General features: G+C 40.4%; 2 protein-coding genes across 3 annotated transcripts in view; one reads left to right on the top strand and one right to left on the bottom strand.

Annotated features, from left to right (window-relative positions):
- Window positions 1-2,450, top strand: part of UBE2E1 (ubiquitin conjugating enzyme E2 E1) — an 85,673-nt gene extending 83,223 nt beyond the window's left edge. The window contains exon 7 of the mRNA XM_036111361.2: window positions 1,448-2,450. Within this exon, the coding sequence (XP_035967254.1) occupies window positions 1,448-1,470 (23 nt within the window). The 3' untranslated portion in view covers window positions 1,471-2,450. The remainder of the gene's footprint in view (window positions 1-1,447) is intronic.
- NKIRAS1 (NFKB inhibitor interacting Ras like 1) overlaps window positions 1-22,481 on the bottom strand; it is a 31,177-nt gene that overhangs the window by 4,518 nt on the left and 4,178 nt on the right. The window contains exons 2-4 of one of the 2 annotated variants that reach the window (XM_036111417.2): window positions 19,486-19,598; window positions 2,090-2,331; window positions 1,743-1,952 (exon numbers count right to left, since the gene is read on the bottom strand). In XM_036111417.2, coding sequence (XP_035967310.1) covers window positions 1,743-1,952; window positions 2,090-2,331; window positions 19,486-19,579 — 546 coding nt within the window. In that variant the 5' untranslated portion in view covers window positions 19,580-19,598. Of the gene's footprint in view, window positions 1-1,742; window positions 1,953-2,089; window positions 2,332-19,485; window positions 19,599-22,481 lie in introns of those variants that run through there. The other variant, XM_036111395.2, reaches the window with a different exon arrangement.

Consider the following 22,481-nt stretch of genomic DNA (forward strand, 5'->3'; position numbering starts at 1 on the left):
TCCTACCATACTCCTCCTAGCCCACTCTGGCCTCACTGTTGTTCCTGAACATGACAAAGCACACTTTCCCAGACCCTTGTGCCAGCTAGTCCCTCCACCTGGAGCACTCCTCCACCACATGGGCCTGGCTCCCTCCCTCACTTCCTTCAAATCTCTGCTAAAAGTTACCTTATCAGGGAGGCCTTCCCAGATTGCCCTACAGAAAAACAGTACCCTTGCACCCTGCTCTACTTTACTTTTCTACATAGCATCTGACTCTTCATGATATACATTTTTTTTTAAAGATTTTATTTATTTATTTGAGAGAGAATGAGAAAGAGAGCACATGAGAGGGGAGAGGGTCAGAGGGAGAAGCAGACTCCCTGCAGAGCAGGGAGTCCGATGCGGGACTCAATCCAGGGACTCCAGGATCATGACCTGAGCCGAAGGCAGTCGCTTAACCAACTGAGCCACCCAGGCGCCCTCTTCATGATATACATTTGTTTGTCTTGTATTCTCCATACCTTTTACCTAAAACAATGCCAGGCATATAGTAGTTGCTCAATAAGCATTTGTTGAATGAATGTGCTTCTTAAATCTCCCTAACCACCATATGAGAAGGGTACTACTATCCCCATTTTACGGTTAAGGAAAGTGAGGCAGAAAGTTGAGAAGCAGAGCCAAGATTCGAGTATCAAATATGAGTGTTCAATGAATCATTCTTTCAACTTTTGGGGGGCAGGGAGGAGAATATGAAGGATACCCTAGAAAATAACAGCATTTATCTGTTTAGGTGGGAAAAATGGGAAACAGGTGGGAGGAGAGCATCCATTACCTGCCTCTATGTCTTTTGAAGACTGAACCTTGTAACTATAATCTATTCACAAAGCAAATAAGTATTCAAAATAATTAAGATATCAACAACCCAGATGTCCTTCAACAAGTGAATGTTTAAATAAACTTTGGTACATAAATACCATGGAATATCACTCAGCAATAAAAAGGAATGAACTTCTGATACATGCAATAACTTGGATGACCCTCCAGAGAGTTATGCTGAGTGAAAAATGCTGATGCCAAAAGGTTACGCACTGTATGAGTCCATTTATGTTAACACTCGTGAAATGACAAGGTTATAGAAATGGAAAATAGATTAGTCAGGGACTAAGGGGAGGGAGATGGGAGGAAAGTGGGTGTGGCAAAAAAAGATAACAGAAGGGATCCTTGCAATGACGGGAACTGTTCTGTATCTTGACTATAAACCTAAATATCTTGGTGGTAACATTATACGAGTTTTGTACAATGTTAGCACTGGTGGAACTGGGTAAGAGATCTCTATTATTTCTTAAAATTGCGTATGAATCTACAATTATCTCAAAATAAGCTTAACATAATAAATAAAATGTAACAATCTAGGTTAAGAACATCTAGCCAATGCTGTTAACCAATATATTATGTGGTTCCCTAGATGACAGGGAGTCAGCTGTGTGAAGATCTGGAGAAAGAGCTGCGTTCAGAGTTCCAGGGAAGGAACCAGCAATTGACAAAGACTTAACAGGGGAACAAAATCATCACGTTGAATAAAACAAAGGGTATACCAGTATCCCAGGAGTACAGTGACAGAGGAACAAAATGATAAAAATAAGACGAAAAGGATAGGTATGGGCCAGATTTAAGGCTACAGATCACGGTAAGGCACTTATTTCTCAGTAGTAAATGAGGAGAATCCAATCATTTTATTTATTTATATATATTTAAATTTATTATTTTCTGCTAAGGCCGAAAACAAGAATCCTATTTAGCCAATGAGACAAAGAGAGCCCTAGGAAACAGCGATCCCAAACAATATGAAGTGAACTACATAGTATTTGAGACACAGTGTCATTAAAATTCAACTTGCACATGGTAACAAACAAAAGCAGAAAGTCAAACGCTGGTCCTGATTGAATTCGTTCAATCCTGTATTTCCTGGGCTAAGAAAAAATATTATGAAGATTACAGATACTGTGAATACAATTTAATGTTTTTTAAATATTTTAACTGCCCAAAAGTTCATGCTACAATTTAAATATTACAATTCATAGTTAGCATTTTTAACAGACCCACTTACCTCCTTTTTGTCTTTAAACTTATCAATTTCTTTCTTCAGAAGCTCTACTCTTTGAAAGGATTCAAGGTTATTCACACTGTACACAAGAACAAAGCCATCAGCAAATGAAAAATAATGCTTTGGTAGCTCCACGCCTTCCTGTAAGCCTCTGGTGTCATAAAGATGTAACTGTTCCTTTACTCCCCGATCTGTTTCCACTGAAGCCATATATACATCTTCCATTGTTTCACAATCTTCCATTCCTGGGATTAAAAAGAAATTACTCTGATATCAAACCATTACATTGTATACCTGAAATTTATAATAAAGTGTTAAGTCAATTAAACCTCAATAAAGAAAAAATATTATTCTTTTTGGATAACTCAGTACCAATTGGTGAGTATTTTCTTCTCCTTTAGAAGTTGGCTTTCTAGAAGTTTCCCTATTTACTACATATAAGAATCGCATTTCCATCTACCAAATTTCTTTAAAGTGAAAGGTGTTATAGTAAGTGAACAAAGCAGTATTAAAATAGATTTCTTCTGTATAGAAATAAAAGTAGAAATAAAAATTTGGCAATGAGACTTACTATTAGGTAATTTTAAAAAAGTAACTGTTAACAGAGTCAAAGAACTTAGTACGAAAATTGGAGAATTTAAAGGCTGATTTTAAAAGCTTCAACAACTAAGTAGCTCTCCATTTTTTTCTCCATCACAGCCAAGGACAGGACCTGGGGTAACTTTGCTGCCTTAATTCTGTACAACTTCCAGTATTTCCAGAGTCTGTTTAAGGGACTCAAAAATTGGTATGTCCTGTCTGGACCTGAGCACCAGGCTTTAGTTCTCAAGTGCCTACTGGGGATTTATATGTGAATGTCATTGTCATGCAAATACTTCAAACTAACAAAACTTATCTTTCCTCCCCACACTTGTTCCTCCTCCTTGCTTTCTTGCCTTGATCGCCATCTCCCTGGCTGTCTTCAGAGTTCTTACTGACCACGAAGACTACAGGAAAGTGATCAAAAATCAGCCATTCTGCTGCTGGAACACCAGTTTAATCTGTTGCCTCCTTCATTCCTGTTGGCTTATTATTTTCACCTGAACTACTGCAATAGCTCAGTAAATACCTGGTAAAAGACCTAGTCTACTTCCCAAACTTCACTGAAATGTCAACTCTATGGATCCTCTCCTGATTATCCCCTTCTCAACTTTCTGCTCCTACTGTTCCTTGTACAGTAATACCATTTTATACTTCAGTCTTTCATTATCTGTCCCCTCAAAAGCTGGACTGTAAACTCTGAGAGCCAAGCCTGGCTAATCTGTCTTTATAGCTGTGAGGACTAACAAACTGACTTACATCCATAGAATGTCCTTAGTAAATGTTTGCTGAATGAATGAATGAGCTCATCTCATAACTGATGTCCCAGTTTATGTTCCTCTCTGGCCTGAGTGATCCTTTCATAATGCATTTTTCTTTGTTGCATTTGTGTAAGTTTTGTCTCGTCAACTAGTCCCACATCTTTGAGAGAAACAAACCATTCTGTGTACATAGCAAGTATTCAATAATCATTTGTTGATAAGGGAATTAAGGGGAGAATAACACTTTGAATTTTAATGAACAGTGAAGAGGCTTATAAGGTAGGTATCTAGGGTCCCAGGAACTATCTTCATATTTAAATATGAGCTATATCCAGAAATAAAATCGTGTGGATAACATCCTATGCCAATAAAACATACAGACATATCCCAGAGATATTGCTGGTTCTGTTCCAGACCTCTGCAATAAAGTGAGTATCACAATAAAGTCAGTCTCGAATTTTTTGGTTTCGCGGTGAATATAAAAGTTATGTTTACACTGTTGTGTGAACCAGACTAATGGCATCTTGGACAAATCTGCCATGACCACTCTGTGATCTGAAGCCTACTAGAGCACAGTCTTCCCTGCCCCATTCTTTCTGTTTAGCCACACCCTTAACCACACCCTTGGGGCATAATGTCCTTGATCTGCTCTGGAGATTATGATTCTCAAACATTCCTTCCTAGGTGGTCTCCCAGCCTGTACGCCTCAGCCTTTAGGGCTGTAAAAGCAGGTCTTATAGGAGGTGGATCTACTTGTCTTGCAGCTGCCCAAGAGGGACTTCTGTCCAGAAGCCCCTTTAACAAACCATTTTTTGTCAAGCTGGACTTCTTGGCCTTCTTCTTCAGTCTTACGGCTCCTTCAGCCTTTGCATATCATTTTGCATATTACCTCCCTTTCATAGAACAATTGGTGAGCCAGCCAGGAGGAGCCCAGAGACTGAAGAATGGGCAAGGAAACGAAGCTTCTGTTGGGGGAAACCCTGGAGTGGCTGACCACATTAATGTGGGAAGGCACAATCTGTTTGCTTGATGCCTATGGACTGCTGAATGAGTATGGGGACACCCTGAAGATGCCAAATGGATTAGAGCTATTACAAAGTTGCATGACCCACTGGGGTAAGGAAGGCCGCCAAGCAGTGACCCTGGTTGGTTGGCTGCTCCTATGGGCCCTTCAGGTGACCATCAATGTCTGGCTACTGTCAGAAATGAAATAAGGCAGTTGGATAAAGAATTACAACTGGAGAAGGACAGGAGACTATATCCACATCTCTTCTGCTCTCTAATTTGGTAGATACTATCTAAACCCAGGATGCACAAATTGAGACTTCAGTGTATCTGTCACTTTGTGCGCCCTGGGGGACATAAAATGTGGCAACTTTTTTTTTTTTTAAGATTTTATTTATTTATTTGACAGAGAGAGAGCAAGAGAGGGAACACAAGCAGGGGGAGTGGGAGAGGGAGAAGCAGGCTTCCTGCCAAGCAGGGAGCCCAATGCAGGGCTCGATCCCAGGACCCTGGGATCATGACCTGAGCCCAAGGCAGACGCTTAACAACTGAGCCACCCAGGCGCCCCAAATGTGGCAACTTTGGATTACAACCATCATTTGAAGCCAGCCTGGGATGCTAAACCATGGAACTCATGGGAAATATCTTTGTATGCCAGGTAAGTAGGATGTGTTTTCAGTAGGAGAAGGTATGAAAAATGGAGATGCTTTTTTGTTGAGGAATAAAAAAATAATTTTGTCCTAAAGAGCATCTGGTGGTCTGAAGAGGAAAAAAAACAGGACAAAATCAGAATGGAGAAAGTTGTAGAAGGTCTGTGGAAAAGGATTATTTGGAAAGGAATATTATGTGTGGTCAAGCTGGCTAAGATTAAAATGAATTTATATTAAAATGAGTTTTAATATCAAAAGCTGGTGAAAAATTAGAATTTGGTTTTCTCTCTGTTAAAAGGACATATAAATCTTAAGTATCTTCTCCAAATACAAGTGGAAAAAGCTTAAGCCATCTAGACAGGTTACCTTACCTTATTCCATCTACCAAAAAAAACACATTTAGATCCAACATTCACGAGTGAGTTTTGTACCTATTTCATGGCAGTAATTTTAAGCTATAAAGTCTCTGTATCTGTGTGTTTGTGTGTGTCCATATGTATGCATTATAGTTATGTAGTATTTTCTACCTCTGGATGGTACTGCTAAAATTTGTATTAAAAAAAAAAAGCTCTAGGGGCGCCTAGGTGGCTCAGTCGTTAAGCGGCTGCCTTGGGCTCAGGTCATGATCCCAGGGTCCTGGGATCGAGCCCCGCATCGGGCTCTCTGCTCAGCGGGGAGCCTGCTTCTCCCTCTCCGCCTGCTTGTGTTCCCTCTCTCACTGTCTCTGTCAAATAAATAAATAAAATCTTAAAAAAAAAAAAAAAAAGCTCTAGGGATACCTGAGTGGCTCAGTCAGTTAAGCGGCTGCCTTCGGCTCAGGTCATGGTCCCAGGGTCCTGGGATCGAGTCCCACATCGGGTTCCTTGCTAAGCGGGGAGTCTGCTTCTCCCTCTGCTCGCTGCTCACCCCGCTTGTGCTCTCTCTCTGACAAATAAGTAAAATCTTAAAAAAAGAAAAGAAAAGCATAAGGGTGAAATGCACAACAGCGCGCTTGAGAATAAAAGCCCAGCTGCTCCTTATGAGGTTTTCATTTCTCCAATACTGGAGAATATATTAGCCATATACATTCTTCTGGGAAAAAACTACTACAAAGCTCTGTAGGAGAATTTCACTTTCGATTTACAGTAATTAAAACTGTCTTAAGGGGAAATGCAAATTGGGATCCTGTTACCCCTCCCCAGGTTATAAATGTAAAGCAATACTGGTTGTTAGGAGGATTTGAGGAAATACCTGCCACTATATGGGAATTAGCAAGAGTACAAATAATCAGGCCAGCAAAAAATCCCTATAATAGTGCTGTATGGCCTGTGAAGAAACCAGATGGCACCTGGAGAACGACCATGGTTCATAGAGAACTAAGTAAGATTGTCCTAATATTACCCAAATCACTGAACAAATAGTACATGGTGTAGGTTCTTACCATGTGGTTTTGGATTTAGCCAATGCTTACTTTTTTTTTTTTTAAGATTTTATTTATTTGAGGGGCACCTGGGTGGCTCAGTTGGTTAAGCGTCTGCCTTCAGCTCAGGTCCTGTCTCAGGGTCGTGGGATCAAGCCCTGCATCGGGTTCTGTGCTCAGCAGGGAGCCTGCTTCTCCCTCTCCCTCTGCCTGCCACGCCCCCTGCTTGTGCTCTCTCAAATAAAATCTTAAAAAAAAAAAAAGATTTTATTTATTTGAGAGAGCACGTGTGCGCACATGAGCACATGTGGGGGGTGGGCAGCAAAGGGACAGAGAGAATCTCAAGCAGACTCCCAGCTGAGCACAGAGTCTGATGCAGGGCTCGATCCCACGACCCTGAGATCAGGACCTGAGCTGAAACCAAGAGTCAGGGCTGAACCGACTGAGCCACCCAGGCACCCCCCCTCCCCCAATGCTTTCTTTAGTATTCCTTTGCATCCTGAGTCACATGGGATGGTTGACAATGGGCATTCCAGGTATTGCCACAAGGATATTTGCACAGCCCCACTATCTATCATGGTAGGACTGCTCGTGATTTGTCTTTATATCCACCACTACTCACAGCTAAAAGGTTCCATTATGTCAATGATGTGATGCTAACCTCTGAAGACTTCTGTTAGAGTCTTACTTGAACAGTCTCTGCTCTCATCTGAACAAGCAAGGACGTGCCATCAATCCACAGAAAAGTATAAGGCCCTGGGCCAGCAGTCAAGTTTTGGGGGGTTACCTGGTCAGGTTAAGATGTGTCTCATACTGGGCTCTGTGACTGACAAGATCCAACAGTTTCCGATTCCTAAGACATGCAACTGCAAGGGTTCCTAGATCTCCTGGGGTACTATAGGGGCGTAAGCCCAATCTAGCACAATGCCTGTACCCTTTATACTATCTGGTGAAAAAGGCAGCCCATTGGCATTGGGCAGAACATCAAGCTGGCTTTGACCAAGCCATTAGTTACTCAAGCACAGGCCTTAGGAATGCCTTTACCTAGTATCCCCATGACCCTAGATGTGACCACTATGCCAAATGGGATAAGTTGGGCATTTTGGCAGGAACAGCATGGAAAGTTAACCCTATTGAACTTTTGGTCACAACTCTGGAAGAGAACAAAGATACGATACTTTCCTATTGAACAACAAGTATAGGGGGCTATAAGGCCCTTCAACAAGTGGAGGCCCTAACTGCCACTCTTCCAGTAACTGTCCAGACTGGGTTGCCTATAACGGGGTGGCTAGATTGTATATTCACAAGACTGGCCTCCGCTGTAACACCAGCCCCTACACTGCAAAGATGGCATGCTTACCTACAACAACAGTGTTCTTGCCAACGGTCCCCTGGGAGCGTTGAATTACATGGTATCTTGGAGCCAGCAGAGTACGAAACCTTTAATGATCACCCCCCAAAAGCCTCCTACGGAGACCCCCTCACAAGTAAAGGAAGGCACATACCCTATTTCTGAAGATGCTTGGTATATGGGTGGCTCTCCTAGAAGGAATCCTAGTCACTAACTGCAGGAATAATCCCACTCCAGACTGATACTATCTGGTTTGAGACTGCAGATAATAAAAGCAGCCAATGGGCTGAATTGAGAGCTGCCTAGATGGTATGTATGCATGAACCTTGACCCCTTACTCTCTGCATGGATAGTTAGGCTGTCTATAAGGGCCTGATGGGCTCAGGATGACTGGAAAGTTTTACAGAACCCATTATGGGGAGAATTATGGAAGGATATGTGGAATATGGGACCCTGCGGCCTCTCATACTGTTTTCCATGTCTCAGTGCATAGGCCTGTCTCACACACTGGGAATACTGAGGCAGACATTTAGCAAAAATCAGGGCCCTTACCCCCATGCAAAGTTCAAAACTGGCTGCATGCTTTTATAAGCACAGTGGGCATTGCAATGTAAGGCAGGTTGAAACATAATGAAGGGAGCTGGCATGCCCCTTTGCTATACTGACATCCTAGCAGCATCAGTAACTGCCTGATCTGCTCCCATTTGACACCTAGGAAGTTCCACACACCACAAGACACATACATCATGTGATCAAACTGGTTTTAGATTGCCAAACTGATTATATCGGCCCTCTAACCATGAGTCAAGGGAAAAAGAACACTAACTTGTGTGGATACAGCCAGGGCTCATCTAAGTCCTTCCCTGTAAAAGAGCCAATCAAAATGCCACCAGCAATGCCCTAGAACTTAGTGCCATGTACAGATATCCTCAAAGGATAGATTGTGATATGGAAACACATTTCACTAGATATGATGTGAGGACATACATTGGTGGTTTCATTTACCCTATGATCCACAGGCCACCAGGCTAACTGAAAAGAAGAATGGCATTCTTTATTAAAGCTCAACTCAGAGCTCTCTTACAGGTGCCACGGTTGCATGGATAGACAAGTCTTGCCAGAAACTATACACTTGTTAAATTCGACTGAGACCATCTGTGGCACCACCCCAAATGCATGGTTAGGTACCAAAACCAGCATGCCTTGGACTATTGCCATCCAGAAAATGAGGCCTGAGACGCTGGTTGCTGATTCACAGCAGACTAGGGACAACTGTGGTTCCAGTCTCCTCAGCCCATCCTCCTGGGGGAGGGAATTGAACAGGGGTTAGAATGGCAACTTCCCCTGGAATGATAGGCTATTTCTTGCCAGAGTGAGAAATGTCCCAGAGAGCTAAAGTGGTCCCCATTGTTCCTGCTGGAGTTGGGGCCAAAACAGTCAACATAGACGTATTCCAGACAAGCATCCATACTGAAAGGCATTATAGTTGCCTTTCATGGTTGTTTGCACCACCTTTAATTTTACATGTACAGACTGACTCTTGGGCCCCAGGGCAACATGTCTGGTATGTCCCACCTGCTCGTGCACCTCAGGCCACCTCTGTGCTCCTGACAAAGGGCAAAGGCACTAGAATCATCTCAATAGAGGAAGAGAATATCCCCAGACAAGTACCTACTAAACATTTACTCTTTTATCCTCAGCCTGCTGCTTCTCATGTTCTGGTAAAGGAAACCCTTTCTTGCAATGAACATGGACATATGTGGATGGTTTACAATGAGAGTCATGCTAGATATGTGGTTTGCTCCCCTTTTCATAGGTCTCTTCTCCTGTTGCTATCTGTATTACTGCTGTGGTTTATGCCTTCAACTGGAACACAGTCTGGCAAAGGAACCTACTGCCAAGAGCCCCTCTCTAATGGCTCAAGGGAACACTGCAGAAGAGATGGGCATGGGAGATTATGAGAGCCATATTTGAGGGGTGGAGTGTGTGAACCAACCTAACGCCATCTTGGACAAATCCGCCATGATGACCGCTCTGTGACCAGAAGCTTTCTTAAGCACAGTCCCCCCCCTTCCCCATTCCTTCTGTTTAACCATACTTAGGGCATAATGTCCTTGATCTGCTCTAGAGATACGACTATGATTCTCAAACATTTCTTCCCAGGTGGTCTCCCAGCCTGTACTACTCAGCCTCTAGGGCTGTAAAAGTAGGTCTTATGGGGGGTAGGGTTGCAGAGATCTACTTGTAGATCTACTTGCAAGACACACTTCTGTCTGCAAGTCCCTTTAATAAACCATTTTTTGTCAAGCTTGACTTGGCCTTTTTCTTCAATCTTATGGCTCCTTCGGCCTTTGGAGATCATTTTGTGTACCTCCCTTTTCTTTTTCTTTTTTTTTAAAGATTTTATTTATTTATTTGACAGAGAGAGACACAGGGAGAGAGGGAACACAAGCAGGGAGAGTGGGAGAGGGAGAAGCAGGCTCCCCGCGGAGCAGGGAGCCCAGTGCGGGGCTCGATCCCAGGACCCTGGGACCATGACCTGAGCCGAAGGCAGACGCTTAATGACTGAGCCACCCAGGCGCCCCTGTGTACCTCCCTTTCATACTGGTCTATTAAGTGTGCAATATCATTATGTCTTAAAAAAAGTACATACCTTAATTTAAAAATACTTCATTGCTAAAAAATGCTAACCATCACTTGAATTTTCAGGGACTTGTAATATTTTTGCTGCTGGAGGGTCTTGCCTCAATGTCGATGCCTGCTGCCTGATCAGGGTGGTGGCTACTGAAGACTGCGGTAGCTGTGGCAATTTCTTAAAATACGACAACAATGAAGTCTAGCACATCAAATGACTCTTCCTTTCACAAAGAATTTTTCTGTAGCATGTGATGCTGTTTGACAGCATTTTATCCACAGCAGAACTCCTTTCAAAAATTGGAGTCAATCTGGGGCACCTGGCTGGCTCAGTTGGTATGGCATGCAACTCTTGATCTCAGGTTCATGAGCTCAAACCCCCACATTGGGTGTAGAGCTTACTTAAAAAGATGAGACAAATTGCTGCCTTTTTTTTTTTAATTAATTTTTTTAGTACTCTCTATACCAAACATGGGGCTCAAACCCATGCAACCCTGAGATCAAGAGTCACACACTCTTCCAACTGAGCCAGCCAGGCGCCCCCTTGATGCTGCTTTTATTAGATCAGTTTATGTGGTACTCTAAATCCTTTGTTGTTATTTCAACAGTCTTCACAACATTATCACAGAGATTCTATCTCAAGAAACCACTTTCTTTGCTCATTTGTAAAAGCAAATTCTCATCTGTTAAATTAGTTTTATCATGAGATTGCAGCAACTCAGCCACATCTTCAGGCTTGCTCCACTTCTAATTCTAGTTCTCTTGCTATTTCTACCACATCCACAGTTACTTCCCCCGCTGGTCTTGAACCCCTCAAAGGCATCCATGAGGGCTGGAATCAACTTCTTCCAAACTCCTGTTAATGTTGACATTTTGACCTGTTCCCATGAATCGTGAATGTTCTTAATGTCATCTAGAATGGTGAATCCTTTCCAAAAGGTTTCAACTTACTCTGCCCAGATACATCAGAAGAATCATTATCTATGGCAGCTGTAACCTTACAAAATATATTTTTTTCCCTTTATTTTTTTTATGTTCAGTTAGCCACTTAAACAGTAAGACTTGAAAGTCCTTGATCCATGGGCTGCAGAATGGATGTTGTGTTAGCAGGCACAAAAAATTAATCCTGTTGTACACTTGCAGCAGAGCTCGAGTGACCAGCTGCATTGACAATGAATAATAATATTTTGAAAGAAATATTTCTTCTGAGTAGTAGGTCTCAACAGTGGACTTAAAATATCCAGTAAACCATGCTACCATACAGGCTTTGTTTTTCTATTTATAGAGTACAGGCAGAGTAGATTTAACATAATTCTTAAGGGCCCTAGGATTTTCAGAATGGTCAATGAGCACTGGCTCCAACTTAAAAGCCCCAGCTGCATTAGCTCCTAACAAGAGAGTTAATTTGTCCTTTGAAACTTTGAAGCCAGGCACTGACTTCTCCTCTCTATCAAAGTCCAAAATGGCATCTTCTTCCAACATAAGACTATTTCATCTACACTGAAAATCTGTTGTTTAGTGTAGCCACCTTCATTAGGTATCTTAGCTAGATCCTTTGGATCATTTGTTGCAGCTTCTATAACCACACTTGATGCTTCACTTTACACTTTAAGGTTATGGAAATGGCTTCTTAAACTTCCTGAGCCAACCTCTGCTGGCTTCAAACTTTTCTTCTGCAACTTCCTTACCTCTCCCAGCCTTCACAGAATTGAAGAGTTAGTGCCTTGCTCTGGATTAGGCTTTGGCTTAAGGGAATGTTGTGTGGCTGCTTTGATCTTTGATCCAGACCACTAAAACCTTCATATCAGCAGTAAGGCTGTTTCACTTTTTTTTTCATTTGTGTGTTCACTGAAGCAGCACTTTTAATTTCCTTCAAGAATTTTCCTTACATTCACAATTTGGCTAACTGGTGCAAGAGGTCTAGCTTTCAGCCTATCTTGGCTTCCAACATGCCCTCCTCACTAAGCTTAATCATTTCTAGTTTTTGATTTAAAGTGAGAGACGTGCAACTCTTCCTTTCACTTGAACACTTAAAGGCCACTGTAGTGTTATTAATTGGCCTAATTTCAATATTGCTGGGTCTCAGACAATAGGGAAGTCTGAGGAGAGGGCAAGAGATAGGGAAACAGCCTGTTGGTGGAGCAGTCAGAATACACACAAAATTTATCAATTAAGCTCACTGTCTCCTATAGGTACGGTTCATGCCTATATGAATTGTGCCAAAACAATTACAATAGTAATATCAAAGACCACTGATCATACATCAACATAACAAAAATAATAATGAAAAAGTATGAACTATTGCAAAAATTACCAAAATGTGACAGAGAGATACAAAGTGAGGAAATACTGTTGGAAAAAATGGCACTGATAGACTTGCATTGTCAATGAAGGGTCACCACAAACCTCAAATTTGTAAAACAAACAACTTGCCAAACAAACAAAAAAACCCCACAGTATCACTAGTATCAATGAAGCACAATAAAATGAGGTATGCTTGTATAGGTTTTTGAAAACTCTTGCTATAGTTTTTGTAAACAAACTAAAATCTGTACAATGATTTGTTAAAGGTACCTTATATGAAATGTCTGTAAGTATTAAATAAAATCTCCATAAAGTATTAGATTGAAAGGAAAACCAAGTAATGATAAACAGACTGGACCATGAGAAACCAAAAATTTACTTTTATCACCCTAATTCTTTATATTAAGGAATATGTTCAATGTTGAGGAAGGGAAAATTATTCATAGGTTCGAGTATACGTATCATCCTCTGATAAATTAAGCTACCTTAAGGAAATTAAAGGTTATTCTATTAAGACACAAACTTATTGGGCTTTGATTACAAAAAAAAGTTACAGGCAAAAATTACAAGACTTTTGTCATGGTACATGTTTTATCCACCAAAGGCCAGTCTGGTTTTCCTCCTCCACTTCACCCCCTGCCCTTAAATGTTAACTTTTTGACATTTTATTACTTTATAGATCAACTGAAGCCATGACTCTTCCCCCCAGTCTCTAGTTCTCTCCCACTCTACGTTGCTGAGCAACTACACCTCCCCCACACCAACAGAAGACTAAGGGTGCAATCTCTGGAGAGGGTAAAACAGAGTATGCTTGGGTTTGAGTTCCACAGTGAAAGCATTTAAGTGACACACTCCCTCTACTCCCAAAATATTGGAGCTGGGTCTTTATCCTTTAGGCAGAAGAATCTGGCTAGTGCAAAAGGAAAATTCCTAAATATACTAACATCTAGGGTTCCTCCAACAAATGCCTCACCAGATCACCTTATGGTGAAGCTTCAAGGCATAAACCCTATCCTCATGCTTAGAGCTTTCAATTAGCTTTTTAGTTACCCATGCTTAATTAAGAACAGATAACAGAGAATTATCAGATACTTGAGGAAAAGAGAGACCAAAAATCAGAAAAGAGCACCTTAGAAGGAAAAGACTATGCAAAGAAAACAAAAACACTACCCAATATTTACTAAAAGGGACAAGATAGTATCCTGTTCTTATTTCATGGATGCCCTAAGAAATGAAAACTCATAGAAGGGCTGGAATATAAAGATGAGGAAATCTCAAAAAGGGAAACAAAATATTGAGAGATGAAAAACAGAAGCGAAATTTAAAAATTAGAGGACTAGTCCAGAAGGCCCAGCATCCAAAAGAGTTCCAGAAAGAGAGAACAAGAACACAGAAGGAAAGCCTCAAGAAAATAATTCAGAACTGAATAACACGCATTTCCATATTGAAAGATCCCACCGAGTGCCCACTACCACAGATGAAAACTAATTTGATACACCACTGTGAAATTTCAGAACACTGGGGACAAAAACGAGTCTACAAAAGCTTCCACATCCAAAGCATCAAGAATCATAACGGCTGGGATGCCCGGGTGGCTCAGTCGGTTAAGTGTCTGCCTTTGGCTCAGGTCATGATCCCAGGGTCCTGGGATGGAGTCCCGCATCGGAATCCCTGCTCCTCAGGGAGCCTGTTTCTCCTCCTGCCGGCCCCTCCCCCTGCTTGTTCTCTCTCTGACAAATAAATAAAAATCTTAAAAAAAAAAAAAAAATCATAATGGCTTCTCAAAAGCAATACTGGAAGCAAGAAGAGAACGTGGTAAAATTGAAAAAACACATCCTCTATGAACCAGCAATTTCACTCCTACATATATAACCCAGAAATTGTCCACATATGGGGCACCTGGGTGGCTCAGTCCATTAAGCAGCTGACTCTTGATTTCAGCTCAGGTCATGATCTCAGGATCAAGAGATCGAACCCCCGTGGGTGGGCTCCGCACACACTTAGCACAGAGTCTGCTTGTCCCTCTCCCCTTCCTCTTTGGGTCCCTCCCCTGCCCACCTCACACACCTGTGCACATACTCTCCATCTCTCTCTCAAATAAAATCTTAAAAAAAAATTTTTTTTTCCACATAATAGCTGGGCTAAATGTACAAGACTGTTCATAATAGCATTATTTCTAATAGCTCAAACTGGAATTAATCAAAATGTTCATCAAAAGAGAGGAGATAAATTGAGGTATACTCATACAATAGAACACCATAAGCCTTTATGGAAAAAAATTTTTTTTAACATTTTATTTATTCACTTGACAGAGAAAGAGCGAGCAGGAGCAGGGGGAGAGGCAGAGGGAGAGGGAGAAGCAGACTCCCCGCTGAGCTGGGAGCCCAACATGGGGCTTGATCCCAAGACCTGGAGATCATGACCTGAGCCAAAGGCAGACACCCAACCATCTGAGCCACCCAGGCGCCTCAAGCCTTTATGAAAATTAAACCACAGCTATTTACAACAATACAGATGTATCCTAAAAAAAAAAAAAGAAGGGAATGATTAACCAAAAGTCAAGGGAAGAGCTGAGTTGTGACTGGAGAGAGATATATGGCAGCTACTGGAGTGCCTTCAATATTCTTTTTGACCTGTGTGGAGATTACACAAAGGACTGTTTTATAATTATTCATTAAGCCATACATGTTTTATGCACTTTTCTATGTGTATGATGAATTTTATAATAAAAAAAGATGATAATGGAACAATGCTTGCAAAATTATGAAAGGAAATTATTCTCAATCTAGAATTCTACACCCATCAAAATTCTAATTTTGAGAGTAAGAGACATTTTCAAACATATGAAGCCTCAAAAAAATGTGCCATGTACATTTCTTCAGGTAACTATTTGAGGAAGCCCTCCATCAAAATTAGCACATAATCATAGAGAGAGGAAGACCTCAGATCCAGAAAATACACCCTAACACAGAGGTACAGGAAATCACAGGGACAACTGTAAATACCACTATTCAGAAGCCCCAGGATAACTACACACAGCAGTACCAAAGTAGTACCAACCACAGAGGGCATTTTAAGGGCTGTCATCACGTGATGCTCCATTCCTTTGTACAACCTCTTCAACACAAAAAGTCCTGGAAGATATGCTCCACCAAGAGGGTGTAAACCCAAAGAAGACAACAAGAAATCTAAGAAACAGGACTCAGGGGGTGCCTGGATGGCTCAGTCGGTTAAGCAGCTGATTCTTGGTTTGAGCTCAGTTCATGATCTCAGGGTGGCAGGATCCAGTCCCGTGGCAGGCTCCATGCTCTGTGCAGAGTCTGCTTGGGATTCTCTCTCTCCCTCTCCTTCTGCCCCTTCTCCCTCAAATAAATAAATAAAAAAAAATTTTTTTTTGAAGATTTTATTTATTTGCCAGAGAAAGAGCAAGAGAGAGAGAGAATGAGAGCACAAGTAGGGGGAGCGGCTGGCAGGGGGAGCAGCAGACTCCCTGCTGAGCAAGGAGCCGGATGCCCTACTCAGTCCCAAAACCCTGGGATCATGACCTGAGCTGAAGGCAGACACTTAACTGACTGAGCCACCCAGGCGCCCCTAAATAAATAAATCTTAAAAAGAAAAAAAAAAGAAAAGAAACAGGAACTCAAACCCAGGAAGAAAGGTAAAGAAAAGTTCCATGGTTCCATTCCTGTGTAATAGGCCTAGATAAGAGAATCACTAACTCCTGGAAGGGTATCTCCAAGCCGGGGGGTGGGGGGGAAAGAGATTATCTGATGTAGCTAACTTTGTAAAAAATTGAGAACCATGTGTACTTGTGGAATTAGCAAAAGGATAAATAAAACTAAAGAAATGACAAAGCAAATATTAGCCTCCAGAAAAACAAAAAGAAAGAAAACCGATCATAGTATAGAACATTGCTCAGCTGAGAATATTTAGAGGCACCAGCAGTTCCTAAAGTGTGGTCTAAAGATCCCTCAATGTCTCCTTTCAGGGAATCCACATGGACAAAACTATTTTCATAATGATCAAAGACATTTGTCTTTTCCACTATGTTAACATTTGCACTAATGGTGCAAAAGCAATGGTGGGTATAACTGTGGAGGCTTTAGTATAAATTAAGGCAAGAGCACCAACTGTATTTATTAGTAGTTGTATTCTTCACCACATCATATTTGCAGTTTGGAGGAAAAAAAAAGCCAATTTGAGTTAAGAATGTCCTTGACGAAGCAGTAAAAATTACTGATTTTATTATCTCAATCCTTGAGTATACATACTTACATTTTTTAATATTCTATGTGATTAATGCATAAAGTATTCTGCATAATGAATTGTGGTAATTGGAGAAAAAGTCTTGTGTTTGAGTTGCAAACTGAACTAGCCAAATTTTTTTTAAAGAAGGAATGACAGGAAAACTATGTTATTTGAGGTATTGGATAGATGTTTTCTCAAAATGAATAAAGGGAGCCTATCGTTTTCAAGGAACATGACTGGCAGTATTTGTTGTCAATGATAAAATCTGATCTTTCAAGTGAAAATGAGAATTGTATCCATCACCATGAACTTGATAGCTTCCTAATACTGATAAGACTGGTGATGATATTAATAAATGTTATTTGGAAGATCTGCTTATCTCAGTGAGCCAGTATTTTTCAAATGATCAATTTATGATGTTTAAAAACCACTGTTAGGTAAAAATCCCATTTATAGTTCAAGATAGATCAATGAGATTTTACTGTAATAGAGTAGGAAAAGTTCACTGACGTGGTTTCCAATAAGCTTTAAGTAAACGTCACTTGTTGAGTTTTAGTGAAATAGCAAAGAATATCCACAATTTTTTTTTAAGATTTTATTTATTTGAGAGAGAGGGAGAGAGCACAAGCAGGGGGAGGGGCAGTGGGAGAGGGAGAAGCAGACTCCCCACTGAGCAGGGAGCCTGATGTGGGGCTCAATCCTAGGACCCTGAGATCATGACCTGAGCTGAAGGCAGGCGCTTAACCAACTGAGCCACTCAGGTGCCCCAAGAATATCCACAATTATCTGGAAAAGCTATTAACATACTCCTACTTCTTCCAACGATTTATCTGTGTGAGGCCAGGTTTTCTTCATATATTTCAACTAAAAAAATATACCACAACTGATTAAATACAAAAGCAAGTAGGTATGATAATCCAGCTGCCTTCTAGTAAGCTGAACAACAGATTTTCAAAAAATGTAAATCAATGCTCATTCTCTCACTTTTTTGAAAATATAATTATTTTTCATAAAAATGTTATCTTAGCATGTAATAAGTTTATTATTTTAAGTAATAAATGAGTATTTTTTAAAATTTCTCAGTTTTAATTTCTAACACAGTAAAAATACTAAATGATAAGGGTTTTTAGAGGGTAAAGAGATTTTCTCCCCTGGGCATAATTTATTTTTGCACAGGCATAAATCAGAATCAGGGGGTAAAAAATTACGAATGAATAGTGCAGGGGCACCCGGGTGGCTCAGTCAGTTGAGCATCCGACTCTTGATTTTTGGCTCAGGTCATGACCCTAGAGTTGTGAGATGGAGCCCCACCTGGACCTGCTTAAGATTTTTCTGTCTCCCTCTCCCTTTGCCCCTTCCCCCATCTCTAAAAGAAAAAAAAAAAAGAATCAATATGGCAGCATTTGTGACAGGAGGGATTCTGAAACCAAAAGTTCTCAAAAAATTTGAGAACTGCAGGCACCAGCATCATAATAAAAACCAAATATGGATTTAACCAAAATCATTATATATTATTTTGGGAAGGTGGAAGAGAAGCAGAGCTAATCAAGATGGTTAATAAAAGATAGAAATGTGCTCTGAGCTACTTGCCAGAGATAAATACTTTAAAGATTCATGGTTCCACTTATCTAACAAACCTCATTTCATTCGAACCTGTACTGTCTTCCTTACTAAATGATGATCTCCTTAAAAAGCCAGAGATGTGGTTTTCTTCACTTCTGTGCCCTCACAAGGCCTCATTACAGCTTGTATCATACAGCAAGTATTTACTAATTAACTCAATAAGTGAAAAAATAAATGACATAATCCAATTCACAAAATTAGGTCATATTAGAGCAAATAACTGTTTCTTCCATTTTTAAAACTTATATAGCAGTATTGGAAAGTCATGTTTGAAACTTAAATGAGATCATCATTCATTGTATTCTTAAGTCAGTGATTCTGTGACTCCGAGACCACTATTGATTATGTAAATACAAGGGAGGGGGCCTGGGTGGCTCAGTTGGTTAAGCGACTGCCTTCTGCTCAGGTCATGATCCTGGAGTCCCGGGATCGAGTCCCACATCGGGCTCCCTGCTCAGCAGGGAGCCTGCTTCTCCCTCTGACCCTCCTCCCTCTCATGCTCTCTGTCTCTCATTCTCTCTCTCGCAAATAAATAAAATCTTAAAAAAAAAAAAAATTGCTTTAAATACAAGGGAAACCACATATGCACGCACACATTTGTTTTCTTACCTGTTGTAACTTACAAAAAATACTCTTGAATTTCAATAACAAAGTTTTTTTTTTCTCTCCCCTATACCCACCCCCCATCCCCCTGCCCTTCAATCTCTGTTGACTTCTTCAACCCTTTAGTCCTTCTGGATTACACCTCACTTTTGTGTACCATCACCCATCTTTAGGTTATGACCAACAAAAGACCCTGAGCAGTTCCAGGAACTTACAGAGAAACTAGAGAAAAATAATCTTACCAATAGTATGATTCCCATAAAGAAGCTGCTCCAAAATTGCTGTTTTCCCCACGGATAACAAGCCACAGACCACAACCTTGCAGCCCTTTCCCATCTTCTCTCAGGATATATCACTGTGAAGAGAATAAAAGACCTGTGAAACTGTACACTGTTTGAATCAACCGTTTTTCTTTTTTTCTATGTTTAAATAAGTCATACATACACAAGGGATAATTCCAAAAATAAAAAAGGATATATACAATAAGGCATATCCTTCCAAACCCCATTCCTAGTCTCCCATTTGCTTCCTTAGAGCAATCAGTATTACCAGTTTCTTGTACATTTTTGCAGAGGTAATCTAGATAAACACACAAATACATGTAGATATGAATACAGGTTTATTTTCAAAAAGAAAAAACCATTTTATACAAAGAATATTTCAACACTAAGTCTATAGGATCTAAATCAAATCCTAGATGAAACCAATCCTTGAAAGACACTGCCTGCTCATCAGTATTTACCCGGAAAAAAAACATTTAAGCAAAAATTTAAGGAGGCGTGAAGACAAAAATCTGGATAGAGAACAGACATGATTTTTTAGAGAAACATTAATGCTATTAATGCCATCAGTCTTTTCTCAGGAGAGTGAAAAATTGGGTTTTGGTAGCCACGTGGGCTCTCTTTGTCACACTTCTTTTTGAGTCATGTTTTTTTTTTTCTAAGATTTTATTTATTTATTTGACAGAGAAAGAAAGAGAGAGGGAGAGAGAGCACAAGCAGGGGGAGCAGCAGGCAGAGGGAGAGGGAGAAGCAGGCTCCCCGCAGAGCAGGGAGCCGGATGCGGGGCTGAATCCCCGGACCCTGGGATCATGACCTGAGCTGAAGGGAGATGCTTAACCGACTGAACCACCCAGGTGCCCCTGAGTCATGCTTCTTAATGCTAGAAAAATTGCTCATCCTAACATATCCAAGGAAGAGCAAAATTGGGTAACACACTCTTCAATTTTCCTTAAAGCTTTTATTTTCCAGAAGTCAAGATACCAGAAACCAGGGCAGAAAGGAAAAAAAGCTCACTGAATACAACAGAATAACTTGATAAGAGAATTTAAATTTCCACACTGCCTTTTGCCATCTCCACCACCTTATTTCCCCCAATTCTCTTCTTACCTAGAAATGTAGAACATGCAATAAATGACTAAAAGGGATGCCACAACTCCTTGAAGTGAGAAAGCAACTACACCAAGAAAGTTCAGATAAGCATTCAAAGGGCTTCCAGGTACCTTTCTGTAAATGCACGTGTGTTGTACATTAGTATTGTTTGTTTTAACCAATACCAAAAATAGTAAGCAACAAATGAACTTCCCATAACTCTATTTTCTCAAAGTTCTGTAATATTTGTTTTAGAGAGAGCAAGCAAGTGTGTGAGCCAAGGTGGGAAGGGCAGAGAATCTTTTTTTCTTTTTTAGGATTTACTTATTTATTTGAGAGAGAGAGCACACACGAGCATGTTGGGGGGAAGAGGGAAAGAGAATCTCAAGCAGACTCCACGCTGAGTGCAGAGCCCAACGCGGGGCTCGATCGTACCACCCTGAGATCAGACCTGAGCTGAAACCAAGAGTTGGACACTTAACCGACTAAGCCACCCAGGTGCCCCAAAAGTCTATAATATTTTATGACCCAAATTAGTCACAACACCAATCTGCTGACAGGAAAAATTTTACTGCTACCATTATTGTAGCACAGTAATAATACAGCGCTCATTTCCAGAGCAGTACACTACATTTTACCAGTAAAGAAATAATCATCACTTAACATAATGTAGTTATTATTTCCTGGTGGCATGCTTGAGATCCTTCCAAATCTTCCCAAGAATATTTATCACCTATTTCTATGAGAACTACTTCTTAAGGGAGACACACACACACACATACACACACACTCACACTCACATATATTTTCTTAATCTCTATGCCCAATGTAGGACTTAAACTCATGACCCCAAGATCAAGAGTTGCATGTTCTACCAACTGATCCAGCCAGGCACCTCTCTTTTTTTAAAATATATTTTCAACATAACTGCAATAGAAAAATTCTCAGTCTTTATTTGTAAGAGGAGAGCTCTGTGTCACCCTGATCATCTATGGTATGATATCTCCTATGTCAGCAACAATGGACTATTTTAAAAGGTTTTCTACATCTGAATTTATGATTAATCTAGTATCTCACTTATCGTAGGATTCTACTCTTTTTGCATATTGTGGTTTCCTAGAAGTTTATGATATCATTGAATCTTTCTTTCAAAGGGTTTTTAATGATAATAGTTAAAATTTAAAGGACGTTGCCACTTAACCACGTGCCACCAAGAGGATGAAAAAGAAATCTGTCAGAGGATAAGAAAAATGTTGGCAGCACAGAACAGTTCTGTTGTCAGAAAAGGTTGCTACTGGAATCTAAATTCTAATTTTCTATTGTTATTTCCCTTCCTCCAAAAATGTCTTAGTCCCAGCAGAATTTCTAAATACCTTCCCTTCTCTCCTCTTCCTTTCAATCAAAAAAACATGCCTTTACCATACATTATATCAATCTTCAAATAAACACAAGTGCTTTAAAAGGGTAGGTACATGTTGTAGTTAAGTGAACCAGATAGTTAAAAGAAAAAACACCCCAATTATTAATAGCAATAGACTCCCCATAAAAGGGAGGCAAATACGACTCCTGGGGACTGAAGCAAACTGGGAAAATGCTGAAACCAACAGAATCTTAAGAAATCCAGAAATCAACTACTCCAGTCTTTGGAAGTGGTCTTAATATATCTGCTTTAAAAGTGGCATGCTACAATTATACTTTGATCACTCACTGATATTAGGATTAGCAGATGAAGTGTGTTAAAAATATACATTACTTTGAATGTGTGTGTATAAATAAACTGGGGGAGTTGTTTCAGTCTATCAGGAGAATCTCCATCAAAGGCAAATAGTAAAAATAACTGAATAGAGGTTACTCAAACACTCGGTAAG

This window comes from Halichoerus grypus, chromosome 1, assembly GCF_964656455.1.
Source record: "Halichoerus grypus chromosome 1, mHalGry1.hap1.1, whole genome shotgun sequence".
Taxonomy (NCBI): Eukaryota; Metazoa; Chordata; class Mammalia; order Carnivora; family Phocidae; genus Halichoerus; species Halichoerus grypus.